This window comes from Dipodomys merriami, unplaced genomic scaffold, assembly GCF_024711535.1.
Source record: "Dipodomys merriami isolate MVZ:Mamm:240054 unplaced genomic scaffold, mDipMer1.0.p SCAF_17, whole genome shotgun sequence".
NCBI lineage: Eukaryota > Metazoa > Chordata > Mammalia > Rodentia > Heteromyidae > Dipodomys > Dipodomys merriami.
Window position 1 is genome coordinate 32069570 of NW_027203048.1, and position 23282 is coordinate 32092851.

At 35.1% G+C, this 23282-nt stretch overlaps 1 protein-coding gene across 7 annotated transcripts in view; it reads right to left on the reverse strand.

Annotated features, from left to right (window-relative positions):
* Positions 1-23282, reverse strand: part of Ccdc88a (coiled-coil domain containing 88A) — a 131278-nt gene that overhangs the window by 78247 nt on the left and 29749 nt on the right. For all 7 annotated transcript variants that reach the window (XM_070025642.1, XM_070025641.1, XM_070025640.1 and 4 more), the window contains exons 4-8: positions 22060-22129; positions 19798-19856; positions 9609-9692; positions 7514-7654; positions 1496-1668 (exon numbers count right to left, since the gene is read on the reverse strand). In XM_070025642.1, coding sequence (XP_069881743.1) covers positions 1496-1668; positions 7514-7654; positions 9609-9692; positions 19798-19856; positions 22060-22129 — 527 coding nt within the window. The remainder of the gene's footprint in view (positions 1-1495; positions 1669-7513; positions 7655-9608; positions 9693-19797; positions 19857-22059; positions 22130-23282) is intronic.

Here is a 23282-nt window from a genome sequence, read left to right on the forward strand (position 1 = left end):
AGATGATACCTGATGAACTATTAGTGTTAGTTATGAAGAATACTTGCTTTATCTAGCATATTTATTTATTCATTAAAAACATTTTTTTCCATTTTCTAATCAGTATAGTATGAAACCAAATTTTGCCATTCCATTCAAGTTGTTTGGAATTTTAATATACTTCATAGCTAAGTAATTTTTGAGAATTAAATTCTAACATAATGCAAATTGTTAAACAGATTCACAGACATGACTGTAGTTCTAATTGCATGCTTTATCTAAAGACTGGAGAAGATTGTGCTAAATTATATGCAAAGAACTAGTGTTCACTGTTTAGCCTATCCATTAACTGCCAGTCAAACTAATAACAGCAATCTCTTCCCTAATTTTCCTGGTGCAGCTGTTTGTAGAATATCCTGGGCGTGTTCACTTCAATAGACACATAATAATGCAGACATCCACAAATGAAAGCTGTATTTTTCTGTTTTCAAATTTTCCTATAGTATAATATTTCTTCCACCTTGCATATTCAATTTACTTTAACTACATTAATCAGTAAGTATAATTGATATATTGTGATTTTTAAATTTAAAATCTACAGTCTGAATCTCAAATTCCAGATAATGTAAAAAATGTTCCTGAAACAAAAATTCTTTGTTCTTCCTAAAATATATGATACAAGATATCCAGCAGAAAATGGTTATGTTTTTGCTTATAGCTCACTAAGGAATGTCAATGTGTAACATTTATATTTTAGAATTTTAAATTTACATCTTAAAAATGTGAATAATAATTTTATCAAGACTAAATGTGACTATTTTACTAAGTAGACTTACATATTTCAAATACTTGATATAGAAGATAGACACAAATTAATGTTTTATAAAAATTATTCTTAAATACCAGAGCAATTTAGTCCTATAAAAACAATTTTTTAAAAGGCAGAACTTATTGATTTATGTCAATGGCTCCCAGTGTTATGATTTCAAGAAATATAAAAAATAATAAGCCCAACAATTTGCCAAAGGAAGGATACAATTTTAATAAAAAAATTTTAACACAGAAAGATAGGAAGGATATAAATCTAAAATAAAAGGTATCCTTTAATAGTTGATAAAAATTGGTATTAAGAAAACTTTATATTTCCCTTTTTTTTTGTTCTAGTACTGGGGCTTAAACTCAAGATCTTGTAGCTGTCCCTTAGCTTTGTCACTAAAAGATGGTACTCTACCATTTGGGCCATAGCTCCATTTATAGTCTCTTGGTACTTAATTGTAAGAGTTTCATGGACTTTTTTGGCTTTAAACTGCTATCCTCAGCTCTCAGCTTTCTGAGTTGCTAGGCTTACAGGCATGAGTCACTCACTTGTCCCTGGCTTATTTTTCTCATGTTAACAAATACTAGTGAAAATTTAATATAGGTCCACTGACTGAATAAGTCCATAAGCCTAAAAATGTTATTAATGTCACTTTTGTGATTACATAAATACAATGAATCTTGAAAATCAGCAACTTACAGTTCCTGCCTAAGCCTTCTTATCTTAGCCTTAGCATCAGCCAGTTCCACTGACAGATGCTGTCGACTTTCTGTTCGCTTCATGCCTGGAGAACCACAGGGTGATTGTGCAGATGAAGAGCCATGGGGTAGAAAATGAAGACCATCTCGCTCTTCAGAGAGTTCTATGATAGTCTAAAAATTACAGAAATAAACACAAAATCACTTTTAGTATTCTATATATCAACAAGCATTAATATTATTCACTGGGTCTAAGTATTATAGTATAAAGAATCAAATTCACTGTTCAAAAATACCTTCAACTTTACCATAATATTTAGTTGCTTTTCTTTTTTCTTTTCTTTTCTTTCTTTTCTTTGTACAGGTCCTGGGGCTTGAACTCAGGGCCTAGGCACTGTTCCTGAGCTTTTATGATCAAGGCTTCTGCTGTACAACTTGAGCTACAGCTCTACTTCCAATGTTTTTGTTGTTAATTGAAGACAAAAATCCTACAGACTTTCCTGCCTGGGCTGGCTTTGAACCTTGATCCTCAGATCTCAGCCTCCTGTGCAGCTAAGGATTACAGGTGTGAGCCACCAGCACCTGGCTTAACTACCATTTTTTAGTTTCATTCAGTAGTTCGCACATGAACTATTTAGTAGATAGCATAAGAACAAAACTTCATGTTTTTCCCTTTCTGGTTTTTCAACAAAAGAAATCAATCATGACAAAAAAACTAGATAGTAACTATTAAAGAAGCATAAAGATTGTTGATACAGGAAAGGAAACAACATTGAGAGTGATTTGTCTACAAGTGTGCTGTCCAATTTAAATAGCCAGTAGTATGGGTGGTTATTTAAAATTTTAAGGTAAAAATTCAGTTCTATGGTTACACCAGCCACGATTCAAGTACACAACAACACAGGTGGCTAATGGGTATACTGCTGGACAAAACCAAGATACAAAATCTTACCACCAGGACAGAATTGGACAGTACTACTCTAGAATTTTATAATTCATGAGAAACCACTGCTAGAGAGAATAAGACATCAGAGGTTTAATTTAATCTTTTTTCCGGAGGTAACTGAGGTACTAAGATGGATTCATTTAAGATTACACAATTAACTAATAGCAATGCTGAAACTCCAGGCTAGTCTCAATTCTATATCCTATGTTCTATATCTCACAATAATCTGCTTTCCATCTCAAAGCGTCCTTTGTTCCTTTCTCCAAAGGCCCTCCATGAAGCCTCCTTTTCTTTTTTTCATATAACTGTATTTTAAGGAATATTTAACACAAATAATGTATCTCTTACTATCATTCTCTCCGTTCTTCCAATTTTTTTTCTTTACTGGTAAATTCTCTAAATCTTTTTCTTCCAAATTTCTCAGGCAAACAATTTAACTTCTAGTGTAATTCCAAATGTTCTACTACTCAACACAAAATGAGTTGGTTACTTCCTTTTTATCATAAACTCATAACCTTTATTTCTCATGAGGTGGTCATTACTTATTTTTTGTTTTGACCATCTACTAGAATTTACCTGTTCATCTTTGGGATATACATTTTAGTATCTGTATCAAGGTATATTGGCTTCCTTGCAACTACTGCTTTTATTGATTCATACGCATGTTGATAAGCCTCAGAAGGAGCTGGGCAATGGTGACTTACATCTGTAATCTTAGCTATTCAGGAGGCTAAGAACTGAGAATCAGTTTGAAGCCAAATCAGGCAGAAAAATCTAAGAGACTTTTAATCTCCCACTAACCAGCAAAATGTAGGATGGGAGGCATGGCTCAAGTGCACCAGCTCTGAACACAACAACCAAACACAAGTACAAGGAACTGAGTTCAAACCCTGGTCCTAGCACCAAAAGAAGGAAAAAAGAAAAACAACCACTCCATGACATCAAAAGACGGTTCCACAGTTCCTTTCCTCATATTCATTACTTAATATATGCAGGCTTCTCTGAAAAGAACCAATTTTTTTTTGTGACATGTCTCTTTTACTATTGTTGCTCATATGTCACCATACCTACAATTGAACTTTTAATCACTCAATTCTTCCTCTTGCTCAAAGAGAACATTTTTAAATACTCCAGATTCCTAGTCAGTCTGGAACAACAAATTGTCCCTTAAGTGTCACTTATACTTTTTATTTTAATAGCACTGACAATGTCTCACTTTTTTAAAATGTATATTTTTAGAATTTCTACTAGAATTTCTTTACTAGAGAGTATTAAGCTTTGATTCTTTTTTGAAAGTTTGGCAGTTTGTTGCTGTAACACTATAAGCAATGATCTTGAAAAAAGCAAGTGTTCGTTAATATGTGTTTGAAGAATGAACATAAAAATATACATAAATGGTAAGGGAAAAAAAATCAAGTGGTCGCCAGGCGCTGGTGGCTCACACCTGTAATCCTAGCTACTCAGGAAGCTGAGATCTGAGGATCACGGTTCAAAGCCAGCCCAGACAGGAATGTCCATGAGACTCTTATCTCCAATTAACCACCAGAAAACCGGAAGTGGTGCTGTGGCTCAGGTGGTAGAGCGCTAGCCTTGAGCTGAAGATCTGAGGGACAGTGCCCAAGCCCAGAGTTCAAGCTCCATGACTGACGAAAAATAAATATTATAAAAATAAAAATAGAGACAGTAAGAATCATAAATTTTAAATACTAATATATTTCAAATTTATTAAAATCTCCTATTTGGTGCTTAGTTAAAAAGAATGGGCTGAAGAAATATCTACAGCTTAAAAAAAAGTTGAAATTTAACCTAAATCAAAACTTGTTTTGCTGAGAGCCAGTGGCTCTTGCCTGTAATCCTAGCGACTCAGGAGTCTGAGATCTGAGAATCACAGTGCAAAGCCAGCCCTGGTAGGAAACTCCATGAGATTCTTATCTCCAATAAACCACTAGAAAACTGGAAGTGGTTTGTGGCTCAAGCGGTAGGGCACTTGCCTTGAGCTGAAAAGCGCAGGGAAAACAACCAGGCCCACAGTTCAAGCCCCATGACCGACAAAACAAAATAAAACAAAAAACAAACTTGTTTTAACTTAGCAGGATACAGAATTATTACATTTATATGTTATATACTATATTTAAATGTGTAGTTCTATTTAATGCATATTGATTTTTTTGGAAGAACAAAGGTTTGAACTCAGGGCTTATTAGGCAAAAGTTGTACCTCTTGAATTATGTTTCTAGTCTTCTTTCTTTTTGGTTATTTATCAGAAAAGGGACTGGCATTTTTTCTTGGGGTTGGGCTTAAGACTATAATCTTCCCACTCATGCTTCCCATGTAGCTGAAATCACAAGCCCAAGTCACCACATCTGGAATGCTGGTTTGAGATGCGTCTTGCTAACTTTTTGTCCAAGCTGGCCTCTTATCTTGATCCTCTCAATTTCCCTCTCCCAAGTAGCTAGGATTATAGGTACATACCATCATATCTAGTCTCTCATATAATAATTCTGAAAACCTTTTTTCTAATTATCTATTGGTGGCTCAAATTTAAAGAAAAAAATTCCCCAAAGAAATGAATTTTAAACAGCTTACAGCTTGTTTCTCAAATAGCTGAGAAAGGTATTTATTTTCTCTGTTACAAATATTAATGTAACAAAAATGCTGAACTGGGCAGGATAATATATTCTGGAAGGATTTTCAAACAATCACACTACAGTACTTCATATTCCTTTTAGATTTGCCACAGTCACATAATGACAAGTGTCTTGATCAGTACATGTAAATAAGATAAAAGCAATTTATACATCCCATCAGTCATATAAAAGCAAAGCAAAGGTTTTTAAAAGTAATTTTAAAAGTAATGGTCTTATTGCAACATATTATAAAAATTGAAATATAAATCTAAGAATGTTCTAGACCATAGATCCATCAGTAATGACACTAAAGTCAAGTGAAGATACAACATATGTGTACAAATAAAGATAACTTAAAAATTAATACTGTGGGGTTAGGAAGGTAGCTCAGTGGCAGAGTGCTTGTCTCGGATACATGAAGCCCTAGGTTCGATTTCTCAGCACCACATAAGCAGGAAAAAAAAGCCAGAAGTGGCACTATCCTTGAGCTGAATTGCTGAGGGACAGCGCCCAGGCCTAGAGTTCAGGCCCCACAATTGGCCAAAAAAAAAGAAAAAAAATACTGTGACTAATTCACTAAGGAACAAGCCTTTGTTTAAACATGAAATATTACCTTTCAAAAATTATACTATATTGTATATTGTTATATATAATTGTATAATTATAAAATTATACAATTGTATATTATATAAAATTATATTACATTATATTGCAAGAATATGTATTATGAGATATTTTATTACAAAGTTGACTTTAATATATACAAAAATCTCATTAAAAATAAAATGACTTAAGTATTTCAGGAAAAGCTGGATACACACTAGGGATTTTTTCCCAATAATTCATCTTTTTCTTTCTTCGGTCTACTAGCCCAGTTTAGAAATTTAATTTTTCTCTTAATTCATTTCCTGTTTTTTTTTCTGTTTTGATACCTGAAGTAAAATGGAAAATTCTCATCAAAACTGAAAGGCTCTATAGAGATACGTGTTAGTTCAGGAAAAAAAAATCATTAGCAATTTCTTCTATGTAGACTTTCATTGGTCTCAAAAGCAACCATACAAATTCTCATATAAATAATCTCAAAAATGGATCTCACATGTAAATAGAACAGTAATACTCAGTAGCCTCTACATTGAAAATCAACCATACAACTCATGGACGGGGACAGGAGGGAAAAATGGGGAAAGAAGGAATAACATTGTCCAAAAAGAAATGTACTCATTCCCTAACTTACAAAACAGTATCCCTTCTACACATCACCTTTATACTAATAATAATATGTACAAAAATATGTATGTTCGCTTGAATGGCAGAATACTTTGGTCTGCTTTTAAGAAAACATTAACACTGCATGCACTAAAGTCTAAACTGTTCTAAAATCAAAAACTGGTTTGAGAGTGCAAAAAAATTCAGTGTAACTTTGTTCTTTTTACAAAGCAAAGTTCTGTTTTAAAGAGCTTATAATAATTCTCTTTTTACAGATCACACTTCATCATACTACAAAAATTTGAGATCTCTTTAGAACATTTTATTCAGAACACCTGTTATTCTCCTTTTCCTCATACTCATTTTTTTCCAACTTCAAAATGTGGCAATAAAACTACAAAATTAACCTGAAGCAAATTCTTATGGTTTAAAGCAATGGTTTTTCCACTTCCATCGTTTCACAACCTATACTACTGCCAGAATTGTGGGCATAAAATGTGGAGACAACTTGAAAAAATGTAGGAACAAAATTAGAATACTAATTAAAAAAGAAAAAAGAAAACCTAACTGTGTTTTATTTATTAACAATTCGGGGTTCTTATATTTCATTTTTGGTACCTGTGGTTCACTAAGAAAAGAATAAAAGGGAAGAAAAGGTTAAAGGTGGGGAGAGGAAGCAGAAGTAGAAGGGGAAAGGGAAGAGGAAGAGGAAGATGAATAGGAAGGGAAAAGGGGAAAGAGAGAAGGGAAGGAAGATTTCCCAATTGGATATCCATGTGGGGTCCACATTTGCAGATTCAATCAAGTGTGAATGAAAATATGTAAGAAAAAACATGTATCTGTACTGAACATGTATAGATTTTTTTCTTGTCACTATTGCCTAAATAATACAAAACAATAACTATCTGCAAGCCATTTACATTGTATATAATGACAGAGTATTTTGTAGAATATGTAATTCTAGAGACTATTTCAAGTATATATATTTGTAGGTTGTGTTGTATATACAAACACTATACCATATTACATAAGAGATTTGCCCACTTAAGGCTTTGGGTATTTGTAAGGAGTCTTAGAACAAATCTTCCACAGATACCAAAAAGGGCTGTACTTTATTACCTATCCATATTCTTATGTATAAGGTATCAATTCCAGAAAAATTTCCAAAGTCACTTTATTTTGTTAGAAAGCAAACTTTTATAATACAAACCTTCATAATATAAACTTTTATAATACAAACCTCTGAATGTTCATCTCTCTCGTCTATAAGTCTCTTTAGATGCAATGCCATATTTTTCAATAGTGGTTCTATATCCTCCTGAGACATATCTGACACTTCCATCCATTGCAGATCAAACACATTTTCCTGATTATGCGTTACCTTAAGAGAGGTAAGCAAAGGAGTGAAAAAAAAACAGCTTCTACTGATTACGTTTTGGTACAATATTAGCTCAATCATTAATTTCATATAGTGAAAAGTCAATATGGTATTTAATGTACAAAAGTACACTCAAAATTAATGAAAACAGAGCTTGCCAGCCTGGAACCCGCCAGAGGCAACCTCTTCCTTGATGTCCCCGAAGGAAGGAGGGAGCAGGAACCGGTGCTCCAAGAGAGACTCTCATCTCCAATGAATCACCTGCCTGTGTGTCAACCCACACAGAATATGAAAGCCACACATGAGCTCAAGAACATGCAAAGACTCAGTTTAGAGGCATCTCATTTTGAACATGGAGACTCGGTCTGTAAACAAGATGGATGCCACTGCCGTCGCTGCTGCCATTTAGACCCGAGTTTTTAGGGAAGCTGTCTACCACCCAGACACTTCCCAGCCCACCTCCTTGAGAATGTCTCAAGGATGGATGGCTAATTTTACTCAATCATCATCTGGTTTCCCGAAGGAGAAAATGCCTCTGCCCCCACCCTGCAGTTCCCTTCCCAAGGCCCCACGTCTGGGGGTAGGGAAGGGGAGAGAAAAAAACAACTAAAAAGCATGAAAATATTAAGTGAATATACGTATATTTATATGTGTGTATCACACTATATATAAGTATATATATGTGTGTGTATAAATATATGTGTATGTATATATATATGTATAAATGAATATATGTGTGTGCTTATACATATATGCATATATGTATAAATGACTGTATTTATATATGTATATGCATATACACACATATATGTATACATATATACATACACGCATACTCACGCACATGCATGCACGTACACACACAAAAAAATTAATGAAAACAAAATTAAAATTATTTTAAATTAAGTGATTTAAAAATGAATATTCATTTTCTCATCAACAAAACATCCTTACAGAAAAGTAGTTCCTGACAACTATTATGAAAGCAACTGGACTTTTTATATTTTTGTGATACTAGGCTTTAAACTCCAGCTCTTACACTTGCTTGGCTACGATACTATTTAATCCATGTTCCCATCCCTGTTTTGTTTCTATTTTGCCAATAGAAGGACTTTTATTCAGGGCCTGGCACTAAATTAACTTGTTTGCTCACAACTGGTGCTCTACCACTTGAGTAGCACCTCTAGTCCAACATTTTGTTGGTTAACTGGAGATGGAGTCTCACAACCCTTTATGCCCAGGCTGCTCCAAATGTTAATTCTCCAGGTCTCAACCTCCTGAGTAGGGATGATTACAGGTGGGAACCTGTAGATACTCAGCTTAAAATAAATTTTAACAAATAGATCGTATTAACTCCAATTATTTGATACATCATTCCCTAGATTTAACTTTAACTTTCTACTTTCTATAAATGATGTTATTTGTATTCAAGAAAAAATATTCAAAAATATTTTATAGTCATTCATTTAGAAATTATAGGAATGACATAATACTAATTTTACCATCTTACCTTTCTGTAAGAAGTTTTGAATTACAAGCAGTCTTCCATTTTCTGCTATTTCTATAGAGTATCTGATTCACTTTGTGCTATTCTAATAAAGACATACTTTACTTTTCAAAAATCACCCTCTCCCTCAGATAAAAGTAATGAGTACCTTACAGTTAGCACTATGCCATGTATAAAGCACTATAAAGAAAAGACAGTGTTTATTTATATTTGATCTTTATTTGTTCTTATTCCCTTTTTTAAATTTTTATTTTTATTTTTTGTACCTGAATTGGCATGAACTCAGAGGCTGATGCTCTCTCTTGTCTTCTTCACTAACTGCTGGTGATCTATCATCTGAGTCATGCCTCTGGTTTCTTTCTTCTTGCTTATCTCACGATTTTAAGTATTCTGAGTGACAGACACCCTAGACACTTCATTAAAAATTATAAAATTTATACACGTCCTTACCTCTTGAATATGTGCGGCAACTGCTGCTTTTGTATCAAAATCTAATCCTTGAATTCTTTCAATAAATTCTTCTTTTTTCTGACACTAAAATAAATGAAAACAAATCATTCATTCTTTGAAAAATATCATCCTTAAAATGTTGATATATAACTAACAATCTATCAGCATTGGCTATATTTTGTACAGTACAATAAAGGTTTTGTTCTACATTCAAATTGCCTCTTTCAAGTATTTGCTTAATAAAGAAATAATGATTTAGACGTATTTATTTAAAACAGAAAGGTATTGAAAATCCATACAATTTTTATGTAGGAAAAGTTGTAAAGTGGGAAATTATGACACAACCCATCTGAGGTCAGTACAATATTATTATGCTAACTTTACAGAGAAGTAAAGAATCAAGAACTTGTTTCAGAGAGAATAAGTTACTTGCCAAAAAACACAAGTGAGTCACTGGCAGAATTCGGAACACAGCCAAAATGCTCAGGCAGTCCCTGGCTAACACCAAACAACACAGCCTTTCTTCTTGTTTGAAAAAATTTATGCAATTTTTACTTCAAGCTTACAATTCAGGCTCACATCTTCATCCTATCAATTCTAATAAAAGAAACTCAATTTTGAGGCCTACTTCAATATTTGCAAGGTAATACAATAAATATTTGACTTGTTTCTAACATGAATAGGGGCAAAATTTAAGAATGCATATATAAAAATGCACATAATCAAATTAATTCATTGTAAACTTTAAAAATCTTTATGTAAATTAAATATACCAAAATGAAAACACAATTTTTCCCTAGTATTAAGTAACAACTTAACATGCATCTTTAATCTCTTCCAAAATCCAACTGCTAGTACAACTGTATTCTTGCAGCTACCAAATGAGAAGTGCATACAAAAAAGACAGCACTGCCTTGTCTAACTCTGATGCATCTCCACAGCCAATTACTGAATACTAGTGAAGACAATATACTCACGAGAAGAAAAAGTAGCTCTTTGATCATTAAGAAACTAAGCTCTTATTTATATTCTACATGTTTACCAAATTATAATACGAAATCACCAGGAATGTGTAATTTCTAGTTATAACTAGGAAGTCAAAAGAGATTCAGGAGAAAGTTAAAAATTAGTTTTAAAATTATTTTTTGCCTTTTAAATATTTAACAGTTCTTGTGAAAACAAGCAGTAATTATTTTATAATTGTACATTCAAAGCATATATAAACTAGCTTTTCAGGAACAGTAACCTCAATTTTTTACTTTAACATGTATATAAATGTTGACATAAATAGCTTCTGAGTCAATCAGAATATAGAATGGCAGCTTTGTAAAAGGTAATAACTAAGAGTCTCCAAAGAGTTCTCTAATTCAGCTATCTTTGTTTTTTTCCTACCTTTATTTTAAACCAAACAGATTTCTTTATCTAAGCCTAAAAGCCATTGTGTCTTTACTCCTACTATCTTCAGGAACTTACTCTGTTGAGCATAAAACAAATCAGTAAGAATTCTTCCTTTACCCTTAAAATATATACAATTTCTATTAAATCTCACCTTAATTCAAACTCTAAGAACTTTAAGAATTCTGAAAGGGGGGCTGGGAAGGTGACTCAGTGGTAGAGTGCTTGCCTGCATGCCTGAGGCCCTGGGTTCGATTCCTCAGCACCACATAAGCAAAAAAAGAAAAAAGCCAGAAGTGGCACTGTGGCTCAAGTGGTAGAGCGCTAGCCTTGAGTTGAAGAGCTGAGGGACAGTGCTCAGGCCCAGAGTTCAGGCCCCATGACTGGACCCCCCCCCAAAAAAAATAAAAGAATTCTGAAAGGGGCTGGGAAGCTGGCTCTGTGGTAAAGTGCTTGCCCTACATGCATGTGGCCCTGGGTTCGATTTCTCAGCACCACGAAGAAAGCTGGAAGTGGCGCTGTGGCTCAAGTAGTAGAGCGTTAGCCTTGAGCAGAAGAGCTGAGAGACAGCACCCAGGCCCAGAGTTCAGTCCCCATGACCGACAGAAAAAAAAAAAAAAAAAAGAATTCTGAAAATATTTTATAAATAGGTGAGGCTTTCTTAGGATCCAGAATAAATTTCATTTTTTATTTTAAAGGGCAGAAAAGAAAAAGAATGAAACTGGGTAGACCAAATGGTCCATTCAGTGTTGTCCAACATGGTAATCAATAACCATATGTGATTACTCAATACTTTTTTTGTGTGTGCTGGTCCTGAGGCCTGGACTCAAGGCCTAGCTAGTCACTGTCCTTGAACTTTTTGGGTCAAGGCTACTGCTCCATCACCTGAACCACAGCTATACTTCTGACTTTTTAGTGGTTAATTGGAAATTAAGAGTCTTATAAACTTTGCTATCTGGGCTGTCATTGAACCATAACCCTCAGATCTCAGCCTCTTGAATAGCTAAGGAATACAGATATGAGCCATCAGTGCCAGACTAAAATTGCTTTTAACTGTATTATTTTAATTGACTTCTGATACATTAGAAAAGTAACAATATTTGAAATTATTTTTACAAACTGGGATATTTGGGGTAAAAAAAAAGTAGGAAAACTGCATTAACCTTGAAGCTGTACATGTGCCATCAGAGAGGTTAAGTTCATTCTATTTCAAATTCCTCATATTTTTACCTGGTATTCTTAGCGGACTCTCACCCTAAAGAAGACAGGCTTATGTGGAGTATCAAACTAAAACAGGAAAAAGGGTATATCCCTAATAAGCTATTGAGTAGAAAAAGCTATTGAACAGAAATATTAAAATCTTATTAATAAGAAGAACACTGCCAGGCACTGGGGGGGGGGGGGGGAGGCGGGGAGTGGTAATGCACGTATTCCTAGTGACTCAAATTTGAAGATTGTGGTTTAAAGCCAGTCTGAGCAAGAAAGTCCAGAAGACTCTCATTTCCAATTAACAAACAAAAAAGTTAGAAGTAGAGCTCAAGTGGTAGAGCACTAGCTCTAGGAGAGCACCCAATCACTGAGGTTCAAGCCCCAGGACTGGCACATACACACACAAAATAAGAACACTCAAAAAAAAAAAAATAGGCTGGTAATGTGGCTTAGTGGTAGAATGCTTACCTAGCAAGCATGAAGTTCTGGATTCGATTCCTCCCTCAGTACCACATAAACAGAAAAAGCTGGAAGTGGTGCTGTGGCTCAAGTGGTAGAGTACTAGCCTTGAACAAAAGCAGCTCAAGGACAGTGCCCAGGCCCTGAGTTCAAGCCCCAGAACAGAAAGAAAGAAAAGAAAGAAAGAAAGAGAGAGGGGGGGAAGGAAGGAAGGAAGGAAGGAAGAAAGAAAGAAAGGAAGGAAGAAGGAAGGAAACGATAGTCCTGCCACACATAAAAAAAATCAGAAAAACAAACAAACACAAATACCCTCTTGAAAGGACAACTGTAGGGGGGAAATAGAAAGGCAGAGAGCCTATGGCTCATGCCTGTAATCCTAGGTATTAAAGATGCTGAGACCTGAGGATCTTGGTTCAAAGCCAGTCCTGGAAGATAAAGCCAAGACACCCTTATCTCCACTTAACCAGCAAAAAGGTGGAAGTGGGGATGTCGCTCAAATGCGAGAGTGCCAACTGTTAGCAAAAGAAGAGTGCAAGACCCTGAGTTTAAGCCCTAGCACTGCCAATCTCACCAAAAAGGTAGAAAATAACAAATGTTGGTGCTGGTCATGTGGCAATATAAAGGGCAGCCACATAGGGAAAACAGTATGTCAATTCCTAAAAATAACCAACAAATTGGGGCTGGGAAGGTGGCTCAGTGGTAGAGTGCTTGCCTTGCATGCATGAGGCCCTGGGTTCGATTCCTCAGCACCACATAAGCAAAAAGAAAAAAGCTGGAAGTGGTGTTGTGGCTCAAGTGGTAGAGTGCTAGCCTTGAGCTGAAGAGCTAGGGGCCAGCGCCCAGGCCCAGAGTTCAGGCCCCATGACCGGACCCCCCCCCCCAAAAAAAAACCCCAACAAATTACCAAACAATCTAGCAAATTTTTCCAAGTAGATACCCAAAAGAATGAAAACAGAGACTAAATCAACTATTTGTACATTCAAGTTCATAGCAGCATTACTTACAACCAAAAAGTAAAAGTACTCCCTGTATCCATCAACAGATAAACACAAAATAGTATACATAATGGATTGTCATTCTGCCTTAAAAATGAAATTGTGACACATAGTGCAACAAAGATGAACCTTGCTAAGGAAAGGATTCAATAACAAAGGACAGTAAATAAAGGACAAATGAGTCTATTAAACGAGGTACTTGAGAGTAGCAAATTAATAAAGACAAAGTAAAATGGAGTCAAAAGTTCTTTTTTTTCTTTTCTTTTCTTTTCTTTTTTTTTTTTTTTTTTGTCGGTCGTGGGGCTTGAACTCTGGGCCTGGGCGCTGTCCCTCAGCTCTTCAGCTCAAGGCGAGCCCTCTACCACTTGAGCTACAGCGCCACTTCCGGTTTTCTGGTGGTTTATTGGAGATAGGAGTCTCACGGTCTCTCCTGCCCGGGCTGGCTTTGAACCGCGATCCTCAGATCTCAGCCTCCTGAGTAGCTAGGATTACAGGCGTGAGCCACCAGCGCCCGGCCTTTTTTTTCTTAACACATACAAGTGTTTGTTTCAGACAATTTCAGGTAATGTCAAAGCATAACAATGTGAGCACCAAAGATGATATACTTAAAAATGGCTAATTATATGGGCTGGGAAGGTGGTAGAGTGCTTGCCTGGCATGCATGAGGTTTGATTCTCCAGCACCACATAAATAGAAAAAGCTGGAAGTAGCACTGTGGCTCAAGTGGTAGAGCAGAGAACTAGCCTTGAGCTGAAGAGCACAGGGAGAGTGCCCAGGCCCAGAGTTCAATCTCCAGGACCAAAAACAAAAAGGGCTAAATGTTAAATTTTATCATTTTATATATTTTATGAAAAGCAGAAAATTAAAATCAAACAATTTCACATAAATGATGAGTTCAAATAAATGTGAATAGTTGTTTTTTAAAGAAGTAAATGCTAAGTTATAACTGCTTTTGAGAATACATATAAAGGTCAAATTTTAATTCCAAGAACACTTGATAGTCAGCTGCTTTCAACACTACCCAAAATGGCCAAAATTTAAAATAAATAACATTTCTGGATACCAAAAAAACCCGTATAAAATCTAAAGTCTGCTAAAAGGGGCAAAATTTATATGGTCTAAGAACAAAGAAATTTTCAGACAACAAACACTATAAAAAGTTCCCTTATAATATATAATCCCTCAACTACATCAGCGCCAGAATGAAGAATAACACATCTGCAAAATTTCTAGCTGATGTTCAGAATTGGTTAGGACTTGTGCTATCCACTCTACAAAGATACTGGAGGATCCTGAATGGGTATGCAAGCCAATAATGAAAAGTGCAAGAACTGATCTTAGACAGAGACAAAATATATACAAAGACTTGTTTCCAAGTTTATTTGTAAGTTCATCTCATATCAAGGACAATGTATAACAACTTTTTATTTCCTCTTTTTCATAAAATCTTGACTGGACATAGTGGTGCATACCTGTAATTCTAGCTATTTGGAAATCAGAGGTAGGAGAATCACAAGTATTCCACAAAGCTAGCCTGAGCAAAAAGCATGAGACCCTATCAAAAAACAAAGTAAGGTAAAAAGGGCTAGAAATGTGGTTTAAGACATTAGAGCACTAGAAAAACTTTGAATAATATTAAATGCTTAGGACAATGGTTTTCAAAGTACTAAAACGTATGTTCTCTTAATACGAAAAAATAAATTTGCTTGCGTTTCACTATTCTCAAATAAATCTCCTACTTTAGGTTTTAGGTATCTTCCAAATAGTACCATAAATTACTCTCTACTGACTCTAGCCATACTTCACAAAAGCTTGTCTTTCATATTTTGTTGAGTCTTTGAAGTATAATGAAGTTAGTAAACTCTTCTCTCAACCTTAAAATATAATCCTCACTTCTCTATACTTTCTAAACATCTTAAAATAACCTTTATTCCCCTCCTTACCTCACATTGTCACACATATACATTTTTATAATTATCCTCATACATTTTTCCATTCTGTGCCTTTTCTTACCTCCTACCTTACTCAAATATTCTTTTTCCTTTTCTAGTGGCTATTAGAAATAAAAATCTACCAAAGAATCTCCAAATCATCTGAATCTATATAGACTGTTAAACCACCAACTAACAAAAATTAAGAATGCTTAAGGAGCTGGGAAGGTGACTCAGTGGTAGAGTGCTTGCCTCGCATCCATGAGGCCTTGGGCTCGATTCCTCAGCACCACATAAGCAAAAAGAAAAAAGCTGGAAGTGGCGCTGTGGCTCAAGTGGGAGAGCACTAGCCTTGAACTAAAGTGCTGAGGGACAGTGCCCAGGCCCAGAGTTCAGTCCCCACAAACGACCAAAAACAAAAACAAAAACCTTAACATCTATTAGAAAACCCTAACTGATGTTCCAAACCACATGGGCACGACAGCAGCTGTAGGTCTGAAGGAGGCAGTCAGGCCTACCAATCCTCACCCTTGTGCCTCTCTCCAATGACCATGCCTGGGGACTTTTGTGGAAAGCATGCATATTGCAACCCAAGTGTATTTTCTCAGCTATGCAGGTTGCATCTTCTTGTGCCAGCATCTAGTCCTGTCCACCCTGAGCAGTACCTAGTCAAAAACTGAAATATTCTGGTAAAGGACTATGACCAGGACTCAAAATATTTGAAGTGAGTTTCATAAGGCTATCGGGCAAAAATAATTCATAATTCTTGCTCTGAAATAAACCAGAGGCTTACAGCAGTCAATCTATTCCTGAGAGAGTATGCTCTCAGGAATAGTGTTTTGAACTTCTTGGATGCTCTTGTCACATTTTTGCCTTGAAATGCAACTTTCTTCATTGTCTGTGACACCAGGTTTTATTACTGCTATATTGTACCTAGCTGTTTTTGCTTGGGTTAAGGAGCATTTTACATTATTGGCATGGACTGCTCCTGCATGGTGTAATATCTTTCAAAACATTTTTGCCTGGCTCCATTTATAAAGCACCTGTTAAAATAGTTCTGTAAATAATGGCTAGTGACCAAGTGACTACATACAGATTGTGTGGACTAATCAGAAAGAAAGGTGATTCCCAAAGGAGGTTCTCAATACTTACACAAAAAAAAAGAAAAAAGAAAAAAAGAGAGAGTGTATTTGGGACAGGCAGAAACAACAGCTATCCTGGAATGTAAGACAGCAAAATCTACCTGTAGAAGACATATCAAAGTGATGACAGGGTATTGGAATGGAAAAGGTATAAGAAATATTACTCAACTGGGTGCTGATAATTCATGGCTGTAATCCTAGCTGCTCATGAGGCTGAGATCTGAGGATCACAATTCAAAGCCAGTCAGCAAAAGCCTTAAGTGTAGCTGTGGCTCAAGTGGTAAAGCCCTAGTCTTGAGCAAAAATGCTCAGACAGCACCCAAGCCCTGAGTTAAAGCCCTAGAACTACCACCAAAAAAAAAAAAAGTTTCTCTTGTTGCTAAATAGCACTATTTTTTTTTTTTTGGGTCGGTTGTGGGACCTGAATTTCAGCTCAAGGCTAGTGCTCTACCTTTGAGCCACAGCACCACTTCCGGCCTTTTCTGTTTATGTGGTGCTAAGGAATCGAACCCAGGGCCTCATGCATGCAAGGCAAGCAATTCTACCACTGAGCCAACCTCCCAGCCCACTATTTTGTTTTTATAGTTACAAATGCTATATATGTTAGTTTAAGAATCAGGTACAACTTGTGATTTTTCACAATTTTTTTTGGGTCAGTCCTGGAGCTTGAACTCAAGGTCTGGGCACTGTCCCTAAGCTCTTTTGCTCAAGGCTAGCACTCTACTACTTGAGCCACAGCACCACTTTTGGCTTTTTCTGTTTATTTGGTACTGAGAAATCAAACCCAGGGCTTCACGAATGCTAGGCAAGCACTCCACCACTGAGCCACTTTCTCATCCCAGGCCCCCTCACCCCCCACGCCCGCTTTTTGTTTTCCCACTATCCCTTCCCTCCTCCATTTACATTTCCAGCCCTTTCATCAACTCTAAGGCACCTGAAAATAAGGCAAAATTAAAATAAGCCAAGTTAGAAAGTAGGTTCTTCTCAAGACAGTTCTACTTTGCTTCACTGATAAAGTAAAATAAAATAATATGAATACCACAGCCATTCAGATATAAAAAAAACTTGATAATTTCTTAAAGAAAATGCCCATTATCAGAAATAGAAGGGTTTGAGAGATAGCTTATTGAAAGGTCTGGCTTCAAACCTTGCTCCTCAGATCTCAGCCTCCTGAATAGCTAGGATTACAGGCATGAGCCACCAGTGCCCAGCTTATAAAAAGATTTTGAATGTTCCCAATGCAAGACTTAGTAAATGTCCATTAACTTGATCTAATCATTACACATGTTATACTCATACTGAAATGCCACAATATACCACATAAATATGTATGATTACTATGTGTCAATAAAAAAATAATTATGTGTAACTCCAAAGCAGTCAGGTGTAAAAGCCTACACATTCTAGGATGTTTAATTTTAAGCAGAGGAATATAAAATGTTACTAGTTGGCTTATAATTCATTTATGAACAACCTCATTCCACAAAGAATTAAAATAGTTAAACACTGTAATAACTCATCCAGAAATAAGGCTTATCAAATGAGAAACCAACATTATCTAATAGATTTGGAAGTCACACAGTTGAACACCAGTTCTTTGGCCCACTAGTAGTATGACCTAAATCGTGAGTGACTATCTCAGTTTAAGAAACATTGTTTCACTTAATTAACACCTCCCTTGACTCAGAAATGTCCTAATTTATAAAAATAACTTATATTTATCACCCCAATTCCAGAAAAACAGGAGAAAAGGAGGGACGGAAGGAGGGAGAGAGGGGGGAAAATTCCAAGTAGAAAATATCAGGGTATAGCTTAAATATCAGGGTATAGCTTAAGTGCATATGGCTAGAAAGCATGAAGCTCCAGGTGCAATCTCTAATATTGGGGGGCAGGTGGAGAAAGAGACAGAGACAGAGACAGAGAGACAGAGAGTGCGAGCACTGGGGGGTGGGGGGAGGAGTTAGGAAAGGAGTAATGAAGGAAAGGAAAAGGGGAGGGGAGTGTCGGGATGGTCTCTTCTATCTAGAGTCTACATCTAGCCTGTTCAGGATATGGCCTGCTGACTAGTGACAAGCTACTCATTTCTCCTTAGAGATTACAAGGTAGTGAGGTAAACTCTCTATGATTTAGAAAAGCAGTCTCTTACCTAGAGCAATAGAGAAACTACTATTATTTAATGAATAACTTGCCAAACTAAGCCCCTTAAAAATGTGGATAATGCCTTTGATAAACATTTTATTTGAGTGTACCCAGTCCTGTGCACTCAGGACCTGGGTGCTGTCCTCAGGGCCTGAGTGCTTTTACTGAGCTTTTCTTGCTCAAGGCTAGCATTCTACCACTAGAGCCACAGCTCCACTTCTGGAATTTTTGGTGGTTCACTATAGGTTAAGTTTTACAAACTTTCCTGCCTGGGCTAGCATTGAACTGCAATCCTCAGATCTCAGCCTCCTGAGTAGCAAGGATTGCAGGTATGAGCCACTGACGCCTGGCTGATAAACTTTTATAATAGAAAAAAATATATATATATATGTAACTTTGCTTAAATAATCTTTTTATCTGAGAAAATATCAGAAACCCTATGTAAAGTATAATACTTAAGACAAAGCAGACAGTCAATAAATCATAGCTATCATTTGTAGTATTATTATGGATCAAAGAATAATCTAGTAATAATCCAAACTCCTAAAACATTTATCACAAATCCTATCTCCTTTTTACTATTAACCCCACATTCCCCATGCCTAAAACATGAACATATACAAACAAGTAATAAGAAATTTTGGGGATAAGTTTTTAAAGATACCTCAGAGAAGAAATGGAAAACAGGACCATTAAAAGACTCCAAACAGAAAAAGTAATTAAAGACTTTAAATGACTATGTTAATATAAACTTTAAAATAAGAGAATTGTTTATCACAATCTCTTTATGAGACTATGCAGATACATTTTCTAACACATACTCTGAAAATCAGTGGTCTAGTCCTTAAATCTTTCAGAAATTAGAGCCTAAAAGGAAGATGGTATTAAAATAAAAATATGAAGAAATATTTTAACTTACCTGAACTGCACACCCCAGTAAGAGCAAAAGCAGTTTTTTAACTTCTTCCGTGCCTTGTTCTGAAATTAAAAAAAAATTACTAAGCATTTTTGTAGCTCTATGTCAATTTTCTTTCTCATACTAGGATAATCAATTCTAGAGGTAATATTCATAATCACTTGACCAATGGATTCATCATATAAACAAATTTAGTGGAAAATTCAAATGGGTAGGTCTCTGTGTGCAATATGATAATAGAAAATAACAAGTATTTCGATTGTGAAGGGCTATAAACAAATGGATTTCAAGAGTTTGTATAATATGTATGCAAACTATACATCTACTCCTCCACAAATTATATTACATCAGCCAACTAACATGCTCCAAAGTCAGCCAAACTTACTCTTAAATGGGCTCAGTCTCCTTTATTTCTTACTAAAAAACAAATATTAAGATTCTTCTACTTTTAAAATCTAAATGGATTTCTACTCCCCCTCCCCCAAATATTAAGGCATCTTATTAACAATGGAGACAATTGTTATTCTTAAAGTTGGACTATTAATAAGAATTCAGGACCATTCGTGATTGGGTTGGGAAAACATAATTAGAGATGTGTTTAGGATGATGGTTAGGTAAAGATTAGAATCTTAAATGTCTGTTAGGACAGTGCAGCTGCTAAAATGAATGTATTTAACAAGGTGGGTGAAAAGTTAATGGTCTACAACATAGCTGGAAAAAATATCCTTTATCCAACGGCATTCAATTGAGAGTATCTTAAAATATTTATTAGGCTACAGTTTTCACAATCAGGCTAACCTGGGTATGATAAAGTCCATATCTTCAGATTTTTATCCACATACGAGAAATTTCTTCCTACTTGCCATGAAACTATTTTCTAGACACAGTGAGCCATGTTAATCACCATTCCACTCAAATATACATATAGACACACTAATTGTCTTAATGTTGGATAGTCTCTCTGCCTTTCTTCTCCTACCTCCTGATCCCCAAACTAAATTACTTATTATCATCCTAGGCAAAGCTCTAATATCTCTGTATGGTCTTCCTCAACTAAAAAAATGTCTCAAACTCTCACTAATATATATGCCCATTGAAGATTAAATGTGCCATAATTTATACTACACATTAATATTTTGTACATATCTGCTTATTTCCTACTAGTTAATTTTATAATTTCCAAGTAATCTGTGTACATCTCATTGAACTACAAGATACTCAGAACAGAACAATTCAGTTACCTGATAACTACTTACTAAATGTATATGGAATTGAAAACAATGGCAGTGTTTTTTCTATTTTGGCCATACTGGGATTTGAACTCAGGGTTTCATGTTTGCTAGGCAAACTATGATGTTTACTAAGAGATTATTTTTATATTAACTTACTGGGTTTTTCATGACCCCATGGGAGTTTGAAGTAATGTTCCAGTTTTAGGTTTTAGAGAGAAAATAGATTCAGAATATTTTTAAGTTGTAGGTGATATTATCCCACACTTAACACTAAATCTAGTACTTTTTCTTCTATGTCAAATATAGACTTTTTGGTAGTGATTATGATTTTTAATGCTTTCATTATAAACAACCATAGAAGGTCATATAGTTCTAGACTTTTTTTTAACATTTTTTCCTTTTTTTCTGGGAGGGGGCAGTACTTGGAGGAAAAAAATCCATTCTAAATGAAGGTTTGTTATTTTTGTTTTTTTGTGTGTTATTTTTATTATCAAAATCTAGGATTGGAGTATCCTAAAAACTCCCTAAACACCAAATTCACTTAAATACTAAGTCAGTTACACTCTACCTAACTAAAGTCACTTGAATAAAGAGTCAACAAAAACAACAACAAGAAACTCATCCTTGAACAACCTTGACAGCGATAGATAGTAGATATATAAATACAAAACTAAAAATCATTTTAAAATCATTTATTTCCTAAGGTTATATTCTTTTTAATCTAGAACTATATGACCTTCCATGGTTGTTTATAATGAAGCATTAAAAATCATAGTCACTACCAAAAAGTCTAGATCTGACACAGAAGAAAACTACTAGATTTAGTATTAAGTGTGGGATAATATTACCTACAACTTAAAAATATTCTGAATCTGTTTTCTCTCTAAAAAAATAAAAATGAAACATTACTTCAAACTCCCATGGGGTCATGAAAAAACCAGTAAATTAATGTAAAAATAATCTCTTAGTATACATCACAGTATTGCATAACAGAGAAACATTATTGTTACATTTTACTAATTGTAATACTCACCAGAAAATGGATTTTTGCCAATAATCAAGACATTTGGCAAAGACATCATAATCAATTGCTGCAAAGTCTCCTGTAAAATGATATCCAATAGTTAATTGTATGTCTAATGCTGATGAGCTAATTATTCATCAAATTAAAACAGGATTAGAATACAGTTCTGTAAATATATTATAAAAATAAACCAATATCCTTTAGAAATATCTAAATGCATTGAAGTTACAAAGGACTAATTTTAAAATAAGCATGATAATTACTAAAACTCCTCTTTATAATCATTCCACCAAAAGTGAATTAGAACAATCAAAATGCTCAGTGAATCGTTATTTCCTCCAGGATGTAAATAGCTGGTTAATTTCCTTAGATTACTGTCAAATTTTTAGAGACAAAAATATAGACACACCCTGATGGCACATGATAATTCAGAAAGAACTAAATACATTCATTTTAGGCTACACACTAAGTATGCACCTTCTGCTTACACTATCTTCTCCTTGGGGAAATACATCATGTCTGCCATTACAACCACTGCCAGTGGTGACATGCTACAAAGAATGGATGTGTGCCATGTGAAATTACTGAATCTTGGCAAGATTATAGTCATAAGCATGACAATTTCTCTACAAGTTGCTTTTGACAGTACTATTTACAAATACTAATGTATAAATTTCCAAAAATTATTCAACTTTTTTTTGAATCACGTATTAACATAACATTAGAAAACAAATAGCAATTTAAAAAAACAACATCTATGAGGACTTGGTGCTTGCCTAGCATGCACAAAGCCCTTGGTTCGATTCTTTAGCACCACATAAACAGAAAATCTGGAAGTGGTGCCTGTGGCTCAAGTGGTAGACTGCTAGTCTTGAGCCAAAGAAGCTCAGGGACAGTGTCTATGCTCTGAGTTCACGCTCCATGACAGACTAAAAAAAAAAAAAAAACAGAAAAGTTAACTTGTCATTCTTGATCCTATAGAACATTTGTACATGATTAGGGAACGACATGTCAGCAAATGCTAAATGGAAGTAATTTTCATCTATAATTCTTCATATTTTTGAGGCCTAAAATCTTTTTGTTACAATCTATGTCTCTGATACTTAAGTTCAGTAGCCCTCCCTTGCTTGTGATTAAAAACAAAACTATATATTTTTTTTATTATTATTTTTAAAGCCTACCTTGCAGGGTACTAGTGGCTCACACCTGTAATCCTAGCTACCCAAGATGCA